Source organism: Microplitis mediator, chromosome 5, assembly GCF_029852145.1.
Source record: "Microplitis mediator isolate UGA2020A chromosome 5, iyMicMedi2.1, whole genome shotgun sequence".
NCBI classification, from domain to species: Eukaryota; Metazoa; Arthropoda; class Insecta; order Hymenoptera; family Braconidae; genus Microplitis; species Microplitis mediator.
The window spans coordinates 9,015,334-9,031,233 of NC_079973.1; the positions used below are offsets into that span (position 1 = coordinate 9,015,334).

Consider the following 15,900-nt stretch of genomic DNA (forward strand, 5'->3'; position numbering starts at 1 on the left):
TAACTGTCATGAAAGAAAAGAAATTATCCGAGCCAACTCATGGGCTCGATCCTAGGACCTTCGGATTCACAGTCTGATCTGCTAATCTCTTTGCAAAATCACACACTAGAATGGCGAAGTTGATTGTATTTATTTAGATACAAAATGAACTTAATGAAATCGAAGACATCAATAAATAATTGTTTATGTTATTTGTATTATATTCAATTATATTATTGTTTATAGGGTAAAGAGACCAATAGCAAAATTCACCTGTTATTTGTCGATTTAAAAGTATTTAAAACGATTCGAAGCATTAAATTGTTTCGAATTGTTTCGAATCTACCTACGAATCAGTAATTAGTCTAGTATTTGTCGATTTAAATCTATTTAAAACAATTTAAAAAATTGAATTGTTTTAAATCACCGTGGCGAGCCAGAAATTCAACTATTATTTGTCGATTCAAAAGTATTTGAAGATATTTGAAAAATTAAATCGTATTCAATCTTTTCCAGCCGTTTTTTATACGTCAATTCAAAACTATTCATTTCTATTTCCTCTTCAAAAACGATGTCAATTAAGTCGATTTAAAAGTATTCATAAAGATTAAAAAAAAATTTTTTTGAATCGTTTCTTTCAATCAGGGGGTATATCCACTAATAGCAGGGCGATAATCACTTCTTTTGACGAATTAAAAAAAAAATGACAAGTTAAAATTTCTTAAACTTAACTAAAATTTTTTTGATTTTATATCTCAGTTTTTTATAATAATTCATTGTTAAAACTTGAAAATTTTTAAGCTGTCATTCCGCTTTTGATTTTGTTAGTCTACTTCCAAGAATTTGAAAAAAGTTTGTAATATAACATTTATGAATGCGGTTAATTTAAAAATTTTATATAATTATATAAAATTATATAAAAATTTTTCGACCGAATATAGACGGAAAAAAGAGCAGTTGAAAAATTACAATTTCGTACAGTAGTAAAGCGCTCCGAGTCTGAAACTGTAAAAATTACATTTTTTATCAGTAAATTTTACAGAAATAACAAATATTACAGTTTCAAACTCGATGTTGTCGATTTAAACTGTAAAATTTGCTGCTTAAAATTGTATTAATTATATTACTATAACAAATTTCTAAAATTACAGTTTAAGGTTTAATGTTTAAAGATTTTTGCCCCGAAAGCCTTTTTTACTGTAGAAACTGTAATTTTTCAACTGCTCTTTTTTTCGTGTATAAATATGAGGGTGTTCCAAAACAAAAAAATGTTTTTTTCTAACGTCTTATGGGATTAAATGTTACTTTATGTTATAACAAAAAATCCTCACCAAATATCAGCCAGATATCTTTAAAATTGATCTATCACGGAAGGGGACCCCCTTTCCCATTTAAAATACCCGCGAAAATATTTAATTTTAGTTTTTCGTTATTAAGACTATGAAAAAATTTTTTTTTTAATTCCGCCTAGCATGATTTCGTAGGGAATTAAATTCTCTGCAAAAAAGTGCTGATGCATTATGTACATCAAATGAACTGGGAAAAAGTTACGGGGCTTCAAAGATCAACAAAATTTTAGTTTCCTCAGTGTTAAATTTTATTTTATAATTTTTCATTTTTATTCTATCAAAAAATATTTTTTCAATTGTGACGGGCACGTTCTTGTAGGAAATTAAATTTCCTACAAAAAGTATTGGACATCATATATACGTCAAATGAATAAGAAAGAAGTTACAGGGCTTTAAATGTCAACGCAAAGTGAACTTCATTTTTCGTCGACATTTAAAGCCCTTAAAAAAGTATATTACAAAATATTTTTGATAATTATTAAGATAAAAGAGAACTAATTATAAGAACTTTAATTCTTAAAAGTGCTCTTAAAGTAAGAGCTATACTATTAAAAAATTGCTATAGAGGCTCATTTCTTACATAAAACTAATAAACTCTTGTAGCAATATATAAGGATATATAGAAATATGCATGGATAAGTAGATATATGTTTGAATAAGAGTCTAAAAGAATTCTTAAGCGAGGTGTTACTTACTATTTGAATAAGAATTACTGATGATAATTAAAATCATTTATTTATAGACACTGAACTTTACTTTGAGAATATGACGAATCAAATTTCAACTGATTTTTTTTTTGTATTAAGAAATATAAAACCTTACAGGCAACTTAAAAAGAAATCTGTCTTCTTACGTGACAGCTACATTTTAACATTTTGAGAGTCGTGGCAATCACTTTCCAATTAACGAGGACAACATATAAAAATTTTCGTTTGAAAAAGAAATTCTATAAAACAAAGTTCATTCAATAGAAGATTAGTTGATAATTTTACTCAAGGAAAGATCTTTATCAAATGACATGAAACATTTAATAGAGCATTAAACTTTTAGTATTATAACGCACTATAAATGTCTGAGTGGCACTAGTATGCCCCATGTTATTACACCCAATGAATTCATTTGTAATCATGCAAACACTCAGATAAATACAAAGTGAATATATTCACGTCCATATTATGTTAGGAATATTTATGAGCCGATACTCCACGTTATCGAGAGATTTTAGTAATTCAGAGTCATACACAGAAAAAACAGTTAACTTGGGTCAAGAAGAGTATTGTCTTCTGAATTTGTCTTCTTCATTCACGAAAAATAAAATACTTGATTCAAAAAATTTTTTTTTGGTTCAAGACAACAAATTCTCTTGCTCCGAAAAATTAATTTTTTGAATAAAAACAAAAAAAGTTTTTTGGTCCAAGGAAAATTTTCTTGCTCCAAAAAATAAACATTATGAGTGAAAAAAAAGCTTCTGGGGCCAAGATAAATTTTTGATCCAAAAGTTTGCTTGGTCAATAAAAACGAAAAAATTTCTGTCTGAGAAATGTATTTTCTCTTCGAAAGGTTGACGAATCGATTTTTTTTTTTTTATCAGAAACGTACTTTTTGTTTTTTTATTTCAAGACAAATTATTCAAGTAACCATTAATATTAAATAATAATGTCATGATGTAAAGGAGGGGGGGGGGGCAAATGGGACCCCTGAGAAAAAAGGGCCTATATCCTCAGTGGTTCTCACTTGTTTCACTTCTTTCTGGTCCCTTACCATATTTTATGGTCTCAATATACCGCGTCTGTTTAAAATTAAAAATCTGTAAATTTGAGGCAAAATAAGCGCTCCAAAAAAAAAAGTTTTAATATTTGATTTTTTTTTACCATTTTTACTTTTTTAAGTCTTCTTCTATGGTATACGTAATCAATATGCTCCAAAAAGTAAAAATTTTAATTTAGGGCAAAACTGGTCCTCTAAGAAATCTTGTAAAATTCGGCTATTATTATATTTCATCAAGTTGACTAACCTGGAGCTGGAGGGAAGCCTTAATTTCTCACGTATGTGTGGGTTCTTATTTAATTAAAACCACTCAATTAATTATAAAATGGCGACCTATTACAATTATGATTAGTACCAATAGCTCAATGACGAATTGTCTTCATTACATTATTATTATTATTTTCTTTTAAGTTATAGATCAAATTGAACGGAATATAGTATAGTGCCGGATAGCTCAACTGGTAGAGCACTCGGCGCGATACCGACATGGTCTGGGTTCGATTCCCAGTTCGGGCTATCTATATTTTTCTCAATTTATCTATAAATTGTCTTATTGAGAAGGTTTATATGTTTAGGTTTCCACTATATTTAAGACTCTACCGAGGGCCTTACCTGAGCGCCAAATCGTTACTGCTGCGATGCTCTATTAACAAGATAGCCAGCATGCGAAGCAGGCCAAGTTTCGTTGCCTTAGGAGACAAAGGGATCCAAGAATTACAACCTTTTGCATCCGCGATGCCAGAAACTCAACTTGTGATGAATAAGTTGGTATTTTAGCCAGTGCAGACACAAAAGTCTGCTTCATCCCTTCTAGGACGCCAACATTATTATTATTATTATTATTATCATTATTATTATTATTGTTATGTTTTCCTGATATTTATAGTTGTATTATGTAACAAGTTGTATACAGCCGATCGACATAAAATAATAATTAAGAATATTAATAATGTAATGTAATGTAATTTTATTTGGTCATAGAACCCATGTCCCTTGAGAGCCATAAGGCAAGATAATATACAGAGTGTACAAAATCGGTAGCACAATATTAGGTAATAATAATAACAATAAAATTTTATCATTACTACTTGGGTTTTTTAAACTCATTATGAGTTTATATTAGTTTCTAATGAGTTTCCATACATCTGAATTAAATTGTATTCTAAAATTACGAACAGTACGTAATATCTTAACAGAAATTTTATTTGTATAATAATAGAAAAAGACATGAAATGTCAACTAAGAGGGGAGTTAATCATTGAAAAAAGTGATCGTTTCGTTCAGTCGCAAGTGAAAGGAATGTGAAGTTTCTCGAGGTCAAAAACTGAGGTACTAACGATTTATTTATTTTCTCTTAATTCAGTGGTAACGAATCATACTTTGTTAGTTGTCAAGTAATTATTAAAGCATGTTCAAAAATATATTTAGCTTTTGCGTATTAGCAACAATTCTTTCAATTGGTAAGTATAATCTTAAAAGATTTAATACATTATTTCACCTATAAATTATTCAACATATGTCTTCCCGTTGGAAAAGATTAAACTCTAAAATTAAGTGATGCATAACGAAAAAATAAACATCACATAATTTTTTCGTTCCAAGGAATTATCGTTTTGGAGAAATCTTAGTTAGCAGTACTGCTATCATCAATTAACTACATCCATATGCTTTAGTATTGTTGATATATTTTTTAAATACTATAAAAAGAACTCGATTAATATGTGCATTATAAAATATTTTAATATTTCATAAAACAGAATTCTTTGTGGATTATTTTTTTAATTTACTTTATTTAATAAATTTCATTTGACCTTAAAGCCTAAGCTTTCTAAGTGCTATGACATATAATATATACGTAGATCAGATATATCAGTTTAGAACAATAATTAATGAATAATAATAATTAATATTATAGCTATCACCAAGAATATGACGATTATATCCTCATTGAAGTAAAAAATGGTTTATTAACGGTTTAATTACTTTTACTATTTACTAACAGTTTTTTGACTTTGAAAATAAAATTTATTTACGGTTGTAATGTGCGAAAAATAAACGGTTTTTAGATAAAAACAATGCCGAAATCAAACGATTTTATAGTGGTCATTCCCTTGGAATTAAAGTTTTTTAAAATCGTTATTATACATTTATTTATACTACTTCATCCAAACCATTTTCAAAAAATATAAAATTAATGAGGAAACAGTTAATGAGCAGTTATTAGAAAAAAAAATTTCTGTTAGCATCCAGAATATAAGTAGTACTTTACGGTAAATGAACAGTTCAAAAACAGTTGATATAAATAAAAATTCGATTATTTGTTGATTGAATCCGTAGTATTTTTTCCTATATTACAATGGGAAATTTTCTTATGTTGACATACCAAGAACTTTTCCGATGTCAAAGTAGTACACGGAAAGATTGGAACCTGACTGGTTACTGTTCTGCACCCGACTCAGTATGGTGCTGGAAAAAATGCTCAGTTGTGGTGCAGCACCACACTGATTACTGTGCGGAACCTGACTAAGTGATCTGCGCACACGACTCAGTCAGGTCCCGCACAGTAAACAGTGTGGCGTTTCACCACAATCAGGCATTTTCTTCTAGCACCATACTGAGTCGGGTGCAGAACAGTAACCAGTCAGGTTCCAATTTTTTCGTGTAATAGTTACTATGCGGACATGAGAAAAGTAGTTGTTTTTTTCTCAGTGTACATTATAAGTAATAACAACTAATTATATCCTTATAACTATGATTTAAAATACCAATTATTATAAGCAAAGTTAATCAAAAATTTTTTAGCTTGCGAAAGACAAAAAAAGGTCGCTTATTTTTTTTTACAGTGGAAAATGGTAAAAATTTCATGAAACTATCATTAAAATTTCTGTCTTATTACACATTGTTATTAAGTCGTTTTATAACCGTTGATAGATAGTTTTTGCATAGTTTTTTTTTACAGTCGAATGATAATTTATAAGCGGTGTTCTATGAGTTAAAAAATAGTTTACATATGTAAATCAGACCGAGTTAACCCATGAAAAATGGATCATACTTGGCCATGCATGTAAATTTAAAAAATAAATTTTTTTAATTATTTTGGCGATGCAGAGATTATCAGATCAATCAGATTAAAAGTGTCATTTTTAAGAACTCTTAATTAAGAGTTCGTAAAGACTCCATAAATAAGACAACAGTTTTGTGACGTTTTAATGTATTCTTTTTTTTAACTTCTTTGAAGTCAAAATTATGAGCTCCTTAAGACGTCATGGTAAATTTATACTGAAGTCTTATTTGCGAAGTCAGAAAAAAGAACTTTTTAAGAACTCTTTTTAAAGACGTCTTACTGAGTTCGCTAGGTGGCTCATTCGACATCTTGAGAACTTCTTAAAGACTTCTTTAAGATTTTGATAAAACGTCCAAATCACAAATAGGAACTCATTCAGAATTTATCAAGGCTTCATTTTGCTATCTGGGTATTCTATAGAACTTTAAATATCATTCAAAAACATAACTTAAAGATTTTTGTGTTTTTTGTTTACTCTTAATAAATGAAATAAAAATACCTTTGTCAAAATACTTTTGAGCGCTACTCTATGTCTTATATTAAATCCACTTTAGAAAAATTTTCAAAAGTAAATTCAAGTTTAATGCTCGAATATTAAACGTGATATACATAATTTCAAATTAAAAAAATTTTTTTCCTTTTTTTCAATTTCTAACTACTAAGATATCGAAAAACTCAAGAAGCCATAGATCTTTTCGTTAAATATTCATTCATACGCAGCTCACCTGTAAATCATTTTGTCATAACTCATTATTATATTAGTATATATTGAAACAAATATGATGTATTTGAAGGAATTTAAATTTGAATCTAATTGCTGAACACTACTCTTTACTTGTATGATTCTTTCTAGTTCATTGTGCATCTCTTCATGGACTTCCTCATTGCCCTGAAGAATATGGAGAACAAGCTTATCCTCATCCAGAAGATTGTGCTTCTTTTTTCCTTTGCACTAATGGAACTCTAACTCTCGAGCAGTGTGAAAATGGTCTTCTCTTCGATGGGCACGGCGCAGTACACCATCACTGTAACTATTACTGGGCTGTCGATTGCAAAGGACGCCAAGCTGATCGTATGTAGTATATTATTTCTTATTAGAAAAACAATTATCCAAGATGTATCAAAGAATCATTTCTTTTTAAGCGACCCCAATTAGTTCTCCAGGATGTGAATATCAATTTGGGCTGTATGCAGACAGTGATTCTTGCAGCACTACGTACATTAAATGCATCTACGGTGAACCTCATCATGAATCATGTACACCTGGGCTTGTTTGGGATGACAAGAGCCACACTTGTATCTGGCCAGATCAATTAATTCCGTATTGTAATCCAGAAGCTGTAGTTGGTTTTAAATGTCCTCAAAAAGTTCCCAAACATACAGCTGCAGCTAAATTTTGGCCCTTCCCAAGGTAATTTTATGAAGTAAACTAAATAAATAAAAACTTAATTATATTTTAAATGGCAAAATAGTTCACAGCTCTTATTAATTAGTAGACATGGTTGTTTATGAAGCTGTTAATAATAAACTTCAAAATAATAAAATTTATCTTCATCGTAATTGCGATGTAAATATACACCAACAATTTCCCACACTATTAAACTAATGAGCGAAAAATGGTGTCGACCGATGAACCGAAGACAATTGATCTGTGACAATTTATCCGCAGATAGTTGATCCTAGCAATACTTACTCCGAGTGATAAGTGATTCGTCGACAATTTATCCAACGATAATTGATTTGAGACGCAACTGATTGAGTAACAATAAATTGAACGATATAGAATTCGGTGGTAGTTTATCCTCAGAGTACTGAATCCTGGTGTTAATTAATTTCACCAGATAACTTTTTCAGTACCATTGCAAGCGTGCGTTACCATACTATTGTAATTACACACACGCACAAAATATTTGAAAAAAAGGCACATTACCATCGCACATCACATCCACTTTTAAAAAATAACTTTGATCTCACGCTGTTACTACGCATTATAATTACAAACCAAAAATTTTCGACGTATCCCGACAGCGACTTTCTCTCTGGGAACACTTTAATTGATATATTTCATTCGGGTATATTAACGTGTATAACTAATAATATTGTATGCATTGTAGTTTGGATCAATAGTCGTCGGATCAACGGCCAGGTAATCGCGAAAAATAAAGTGTTTTCACACCTCGCGTTTTATGTTAATTTGCACTAGAAGTATAAACAACTGTTATAGATGCTAGCCATTCCCTGATCAAAAATTCAAACTGAATCCGATTGGAACTCAATTGGGTATTAATCGGATTTAATCAGTCAATTACAATGCTCTCGAGAGCGTTCTGATCGACCGATTAAGTTTTATTCAAATTCAATCTGTAAAAATAAAATATTATTTTCTCATTCAATCTAATAGAATCCGGTTTGAGTTTTTCTATTGGTTGCTTAATTTGATTCAATACTAAAATAATACATATTTTGGGATTCAATCGGATTCATTCGGACTTCTTAATCAGCGTTATGTATAATTAAAACTATTTCAATGACATATTAAATTGATTAGAAAAATAGTTGTTCAAAGCGAATGATTTATCTTCAGTATTTCGATCTAGATTTTAATACCTCAATTTTTTTTAGATTTGCCGTTCCAGGAGACTGTGGGCGATTAATTACTTGTGTTGAAGGACATCCCAGACTTATTACCTGCGGTGATGGACAACTTTTTGACTCTGTCACGTTAAGCTGCATGGATCCCAAAGAATATCCATTATGGTAAAATTCGTTACAAATTTTTTCGGCTAATACATTTTTTATATAGTAATGAATCAGGAAATTAATCATGTCTTTATATTTTTACAGTGCTAAAGAGGCTTAAGCCATAACCGGGAAATTCAAAGCAAATGTCAATATATATTTATATATATATTAGGGTGGTCCTTATTTTGGACATTTTTGAACTGTTATGCTCCCAGAGGCTTATGTGGTTCGAAATAAATAAAAAAAAATATCCTCAAAGTTTCAGGTCTCTATCTCAATTTTAACCCGTGCCGCACAGCGATGTAAGTTTCCCATTTAAATAACACGGGGTTTTTGGCATTGAACGATTAAATTTTTATTCCGGCTAAAGTAATTGTTCGAAAAATTTGAAACTCTGTAGACTTTATCCTCATATTAGCAGCTACTCCTCAGAATTTTTACAGATTTTCAGCTACTATAATTTTGGGGGTACAGCATGATGAAAAGAAACAAAAAAAAAATTTTTTTATTTCTATCTAAAATTTTTATTAAAAAACATATCAAATCACCCTGCATCCTTTTCATAAGTTCTTCCTTTTTTTCATTCTCACACCCAAGTGGGTGAACGGCATATCTTTGTTGCACTAATACAGTAATCAGGAGCATTTTTTTTCAATTACAACAGAAAAAATTCCCTTAAAGTTTAAGCTCTTAATTCTAACGGGAAGAGTTACCGCAAAATTTTTTTTGTGATTTTTTCAAGAAATATTTTTGTTTATGTTATTTGGCAATGTGTCTTTTTCAAAAATACATAATGCATTCAATTGATATCTGAGATCGGTATATCAATGCCACTAATCATATTATGTCTCAGTTTAACAGTTGATAAATATTATCAATAAATTAAATTTCTTTCAATATTTGCTTAAATAAGTTGGTCACCTTCAAGTTTATTATTTGTTTTAAGCAATAAATAATAAACAAAAGGTGGATAGTTTTGTGCATTATAATATCAAAATAATTATTTGTTTACAATTTCCTAACTATAATGAATTATTAATAAAATAGATTTCTTTTATAAATAAATATAATAAACTTAAAAAATCACAAAAACAAAATTTGCGACACGTGGTTCTGTTGGAATTAAGAGCTCAAACTTTAAGGGAATTTTTTTCTGCCGTCATTGAAACCGTTTGTGAGGTAATCGTAATAAATTTAAAAAATCCTCTTAACGAACACTTTACTGCACACTAATGCAAAGTTCCTGATTACTGTATTAGTGCAACAAAGATATACCGTTCACCCACTTAGGTGTGAGAATGAAAAAAAGTAAGAACTTCTGATAAGGATGCAGACTGATTTGATATGTTATTTGAAAAAAATTTTAGCTAAAAATAAAAAAAATAATTTTTTTCTTTTTTTTCATCATGCTGTACCCCCAAAATTATAGTAGCTGAAAATCTGTAAAAATTCTGAGGAGTAGCTGCTAATATGAGGATAAAGTCTACAGAGTTTCAAATTTTTCGAACAATTACTTTAGCCGGAATAAAAATTTAATCGTTCAATGCCAAAAACCCCGTGTTATTTAAATGGGAAACTTACATCGCTGTGCGGCACGGGTTAAAATTGAGATAGAGACCTGAAACTTTGAGGATATTTTTTTTTATTTATTTCGAACCACATAAGCCTCTGGGAGCATAAAAATTCAAAAATGTCCAAAATAAGGACCACCCTAATATATATATAGTCGGAATGACATATCAACGAATACGTGTTCAAAGACATTAACAAGTACAATTTTCTGAAGTTACAAAACGTTTGTGAAGAGAAATATACTTGAGTAAAACAATTTGAATCGGCTATGAACGTTTATTGAATGTTTCTTCTAGAAGTTTGAAATTTTTCTTGTCTTGTGACCAGGTTCTCAAAAAAAAATATTTGAAAGTTATAATTTGGAAATTTTTTATCTGATCGAAATCAAAATTATTGTTTTTTTTTGTAAATGTTCTTCTATTGACTTTTCTTAGAAAAATATACATCATTTTGAAATTTAATGAAAGTAATTTTGAATTGTTTAAGGCTAATTTTTAAAATCAATGATTGTAAATCCCTCTTTTTTGAGAGGACACACAATTGAAAAACAAAATTCAATCAACCTACATAAATAAAACGATTTCCCTGATTAAAAATACTCATTGAAAAGTATTGAAAAAGATGAGAATTGACTACTTTTCAATAAATCCTATTCCACAAGGTTTTCATCTGGAAGTAAAATTAATACTTTTCAATTATATTGAATCTAAAAATAATATAAGAATTTCTAATGGGAATTTCTTTTGGGAATTTTCTCTGAAAGTCTTCAGAACTTTGAAAAAGTCTTTAGAACTTTGGAACCAAGTTTTTCAGAGAAAATTCCCAAAAATTTTCACCAGGGTAATAGTCGTAATCTTCATGTGGGACAAGGAATTGCAATATTATTTTACGATTAAAGACGATTCATAACGATTAACAATTTTAAATCGTTATGAATCCTCATTTGGGAACAGAAGTTGCACTATTATTTTACGATTAAAGACGATTTGAAATTTTTAATCGTCATGAATCGTCTTTAACCCTTTAGAGTCTGAGCTTGAAACCCCACTCTTCGGTCTGGTGGAGCCCGACAGAGTAGAAAGAGCACGCAGCAAATGTGAAAGGGCCGTATTATAAGAGAAAACATTTCACCTGGGCGGAAAGTAAAAAATAATTTTTTTTTAAATTTTTGATTTATTAAATAATAACTATCAAAGGACTTAAATTCAAAGTAAGAACAACATTTGGTTTCATTATGAATATAGTTAAGTATTTTGATTATCAGCATCATAATTAGTCAAAATAAATACGTATTTAACTTGGAACTTTCGTTTAGTACTAAGGAAAGTTCAAATTTCAATAATTTATTATCTTGGACAGTGACAAGTCGATTTTTTCAATACTCTCACGTTTATTTCATCATCAACCTCTTAAGGTTTTATGTTTTTTATTTTTATTTTTGGCATACTAGCGACTAATTATGCGCAATAAAATTATTTTTCAATTACATGGCAATGTATGAAATTTGTTAAATTTTTCTAACCTTACTTTCGAAGAGACTACTCCCTTATGTCAAAAATACTAACTACGGTACTATCGATGAACGCAGCGCGAGATTCAAATGACTGGAAGAGTACTCACAGGCACACTACTACTCTCACATGTCACTCATACATGCTCACGGGACTCTACGATTCGCGCTCTCCCCACTAGTCTCACACGTAGACGTTTCAAGATCCTCTAACTCTAAAGGGTTAATCGCAAAATAATATTGCAATTTCTGGTCCTGCACGAAGATTAAAAACGATTAAAAATTTAATCGTTATTAATCATCTTCAATCATCAATTGACGATTCACGACGATTCAAAATGATTGAAACATTTTTAATCGTCATTAATAGTATTTTCTAATCAGAGATGTTGCTCCACTACATAGAAAGCCGGAAAACGTCTCACGTATATGATCAGTTTTTAGAACGCCATCTATTAATTGACCGATAAAAATTATTAGAAATGTTGGAGAACTCTTCAACAAACATGAAGCAATCGGTTAGAAGTCTTAAAACACCGATATATGTTGAAATTATTTATTAAATTTACATTAATTATGTCATAATAAAATATTAGGGGAACGTAACAATAGTGTTATAAAAATTGATTTATTTCGAAAAGTTACAGGAATCTAAAAATTTTTTAATTAGTTTTTTCTTTGAGCATACTTTGCATACGACGTGACATAAACTAATTTTTTATGATAGACACTTGAAATCTACGACATTTAGCGCCTATAGCCGGCAGCTAAAAATATTAGACAAGATACAGCTGGTAAAAAGATACCTAATCATCGGATCAAAAAATATTTTTTAGTTACATGTGCGAAAGCAAACGACCAAAAAATATCGAAGTAACTTAACGACCCATCTTGTGACAAAATTTATCATCATTTTAATTCGTCCACTTACCGACTTCTCTCTAATTTTCAACAAATACTCAAAACAATCTTATCAAATAAATAAACGCGGATTTATAACCTGCCATTTATAGGCACTAAATGTAGTAAATTTCAAATATCTGTCACAAAAACTAATGTATTTATCTAGTACAATCGAGACCTGCCGGAGCAAAACGCCTTTTCATACCGAGTATTTGTGATGTTCTACTAGTGGTACGTGCAGATAAATTTGAGTACTGTGTTGACTATATAGAGATGTCGTACTTTACAAAAGTTTCCTTGAATTTTTCGTCAAATTTCCGTCAACTTTGGATATTTCCGTTTTTAAAGACACTTTATATGCAACTTGTTATACAATTTGACGTAAATTTACTACATGAATTAGAATGCAAAATTAACTTCAAAAGTTGACTAGAAAAAATTTTTCGTCAATTTTCAGGCAAATTTTTGCATCAATTTATTGTTAATTTGACTTGAAAAATTGTAAAGTATTTTTTTTACCTTGAAATTGTAGACAATTTTATGTATAAATTTGCTTACCCTCTGAAATGTTAGGAACGAACATTACCGAATTTTTTATGTAGTCAAAATTTACCTCTAAATTGAGAAAAAATGGACCGCAAATTTTTCCCTCCAACTTTTAGAGTCAAATTGTCGGCAAATTCAGGCAGCAAATTTCCGTTAATTTCAATGTCAAATTACAGTCATTTTCAAGCTAGAGTGGCTATTCGGGTATTAGGGCCCATATGCTTATCAGCGCCTCTCTAGCTGATTTTGAGACTATAATTTTACACCTTTTTGTGGATACTTTTGAAACTGAAGTCTCATATGAGAGAGTGCTCCTTGCTCCTTTTAACGTTCTAACTGCTTAGTTCAGTCAGGACTTAGTTTTAGTTCCTCTAAAAACGCGGAATCACAGTCATAAAAAAAAAATTTTTAAAAAAGCTGAGTTAATTCAAATTGTGTCTAGTGAAAAATGCCTCTAAAAAAAATAGAACAAAATGTTCATAAATTTGTCTATACATGGGTAATAAAAAATGTAAGTCACCTGTTATCAGGTGTAGATTCGTCCACCACTACAGAGATCCAAGTGGCTCATAAATTTTCATCAGAATTTGAAAGTTGTGTCAAGAAGTGGTATGTAAGATTGATGCTCGTGAAAATGGAAGTTCTAGAATTAATAAACCTAGTGTTCGATGCTCGTTATCCAGCGGATTGCAAGAATCATGTAACCTGTAACTTTTACGTGGTCGACGCCGACGAAAATTGTTTTTTTGTTGGACGAAAAAACCGGAAATTCGATCATGCATTATTAGATTTGTATTACAATCAGGTTAGTTCATGTGCCCTGCTGACTTTACTAAAAACAAGAAACAATCTATTTCCCAACGATGAAATGACACTGCGCGTCGAAATCATAACTTACTTGGACGAAAATCCTATACTTCCTTTTGAGTATGTAGAATATTTTAATGAACCAGATGTCGATTTATCAGATTTTATCTTGAAATACAAATGCCGACAAAATGACGGTGATGTTATAATCAAAGTGAAGGATATTGAATTTCCAGTCCATAAAACTGTTTTAGAAACACGATGTTCTGTATTATATAAAATTGTTGCTCGGCATGAACAAATGTTCGGCAGCAATAATAATCAAGTAACTCTTACGAATATCGAACCAGATATATTCAAAAGAGTTTTAGAATTTATCTACACTGGCCAAGTTGAAGACTTGGATGATTATTCAGAGAATTTGCTAGAAGCTGCTTCAGAATATAAATTAATACGACTGATACGTATGTGTGAATTTTCCATCGTCAACTGCTATCTTACTTTCAAAAATTATAATGAAGTTGAAAAATTGGCTATTCGTTGTGGTGCCTCTAAATTATTAAAAAACGTCAGAAGTTTAAAATTTATGATGGATAAAGAAATGTCACTCAAAGATGTATCGTGTACACCCAGTGGTACTATAATAATCACAAATCCCAATGGTGAGAAATCGGTAGCCGGATATAAATTGGAAAATGGTATATTTTTATTTCTTTAACTATACTGAAACTTATATTTTCTTATAATAAATCGAAATATGAAATTGAATTTATTCAATCGCCTTTAATTTTTTTTAGGTGTACCGGAGGGAGTTAAGATTGTACCAGAGTCGAGTGCTCCCACCCCAAGATGTGAGAAAAATATCATAGAGAGGTACCCCTACCTCTCTTAAAAGGTGGAACTATTAAAAATAGAAGCATGCACAGTCTTACTGTTTATAAGTACTAGACATAACATGCTCGCTTCGCTCACCTTCATTCTTTCAAAAATCCCGCCACTATCTCAGTCGACCAATCGACAACCGAATAAAATAGTCACAGAAGTGACATAATAAAACGATACGACATCCCATTATCTTTTTAGAAGAGGATATTTAGGTGTATGTAAACAGCTGACTAATAGTAGCGGCCAAGCGCATGCGCAAGTAAATTCCACTGAGTGTAGTGTGAAAACTGAATCGAGGAGAAATGATATCTTAGGGGGGGGAGCACTGTAGATATTGTTTTTGCATCACTAGATAACAATTTGGTTATTGGTAACGGCACGATTTTTCTTCATAAAAATGAATATTTACTAAATAAATTTGTTTTTTGTATTTAACTTCTGTTTTCGTTTTTTCATTTTGTTAAAGACCTCCAATAAAAACTTAGATTTTCTTTATTTCTATTTACAATATAAATTTCAATTGAATATGATGAAAAATAGTCGTTTGGGTTTTTAATCAATGTAATGTACATACTTTGTAATTTTTGATTTAAACTGGAAGTTGTAGAAATATATTAAAGTCTGATTTTAAAAAATTAAACTCACACAAGCTTATACGACTGCATTTTTTTTTCAATTTTTTAATAAAATAAAAATTTTGTATTAAAGAAAAAGATGAATTAAATGAGCTGGAAATAAATCGCTGGTGGTAACTGGCAACACTGCGCAAAAAATCC

At 30.2% G+C, this 15,900-nt stretch overlaps 2 protein-coding genes across 2 annotated transcripts; both read left to right on the forward strand.

Moving 5' to 3' along the window:
- The first annotated feature begins 4,416 nt into the window (after positions 1-4,416).
- On the forward strand, positions 4,417-10,357 carry LOC130668969 (protein obstructor-E). Its single transcript, XM_057471571.1, has 5 exons — positions 4,417-4,555; positions 7,013-7,231; positions 7,303-7,570; positions 8,782-8,916; positions 9,004-10,357. The coding sequence occupies exons 1-5, from the start codon at positions 4,504-4,506 to the stop codon at positions 9,017-9,019; spliced, it is 690 nt and encodes a 229-aa protein (XP_057327554.1). The 5' UTR covers positions 4,417-4,503; the 3' UTR covers positions 9,020-10,357.
- An 807-nt stretch (positions 10,358-11,164) lies between these two features.
- LOC130668964 (speckle-type POZ protein-like) lies at positions 11,165-15,703 on the forward strand. The gene is made up of 2 exons (XM_057471565.1): positions 11,165-14,937; positions 15,037-15,703. Exons 1-2 carry the CDS (start codon positions 13,881-13,883, stop codon positions 15,129-15,131), a joined length of 1,152 nt encoding a protein of 383 aa, XP_057327548.1. The 5' UTR covers positions 11,165-13,880; the 3' UTR covers positions 15,132-15,703.
- Positions 15,704-15,900: the final 197 nt, after the last annotated feature.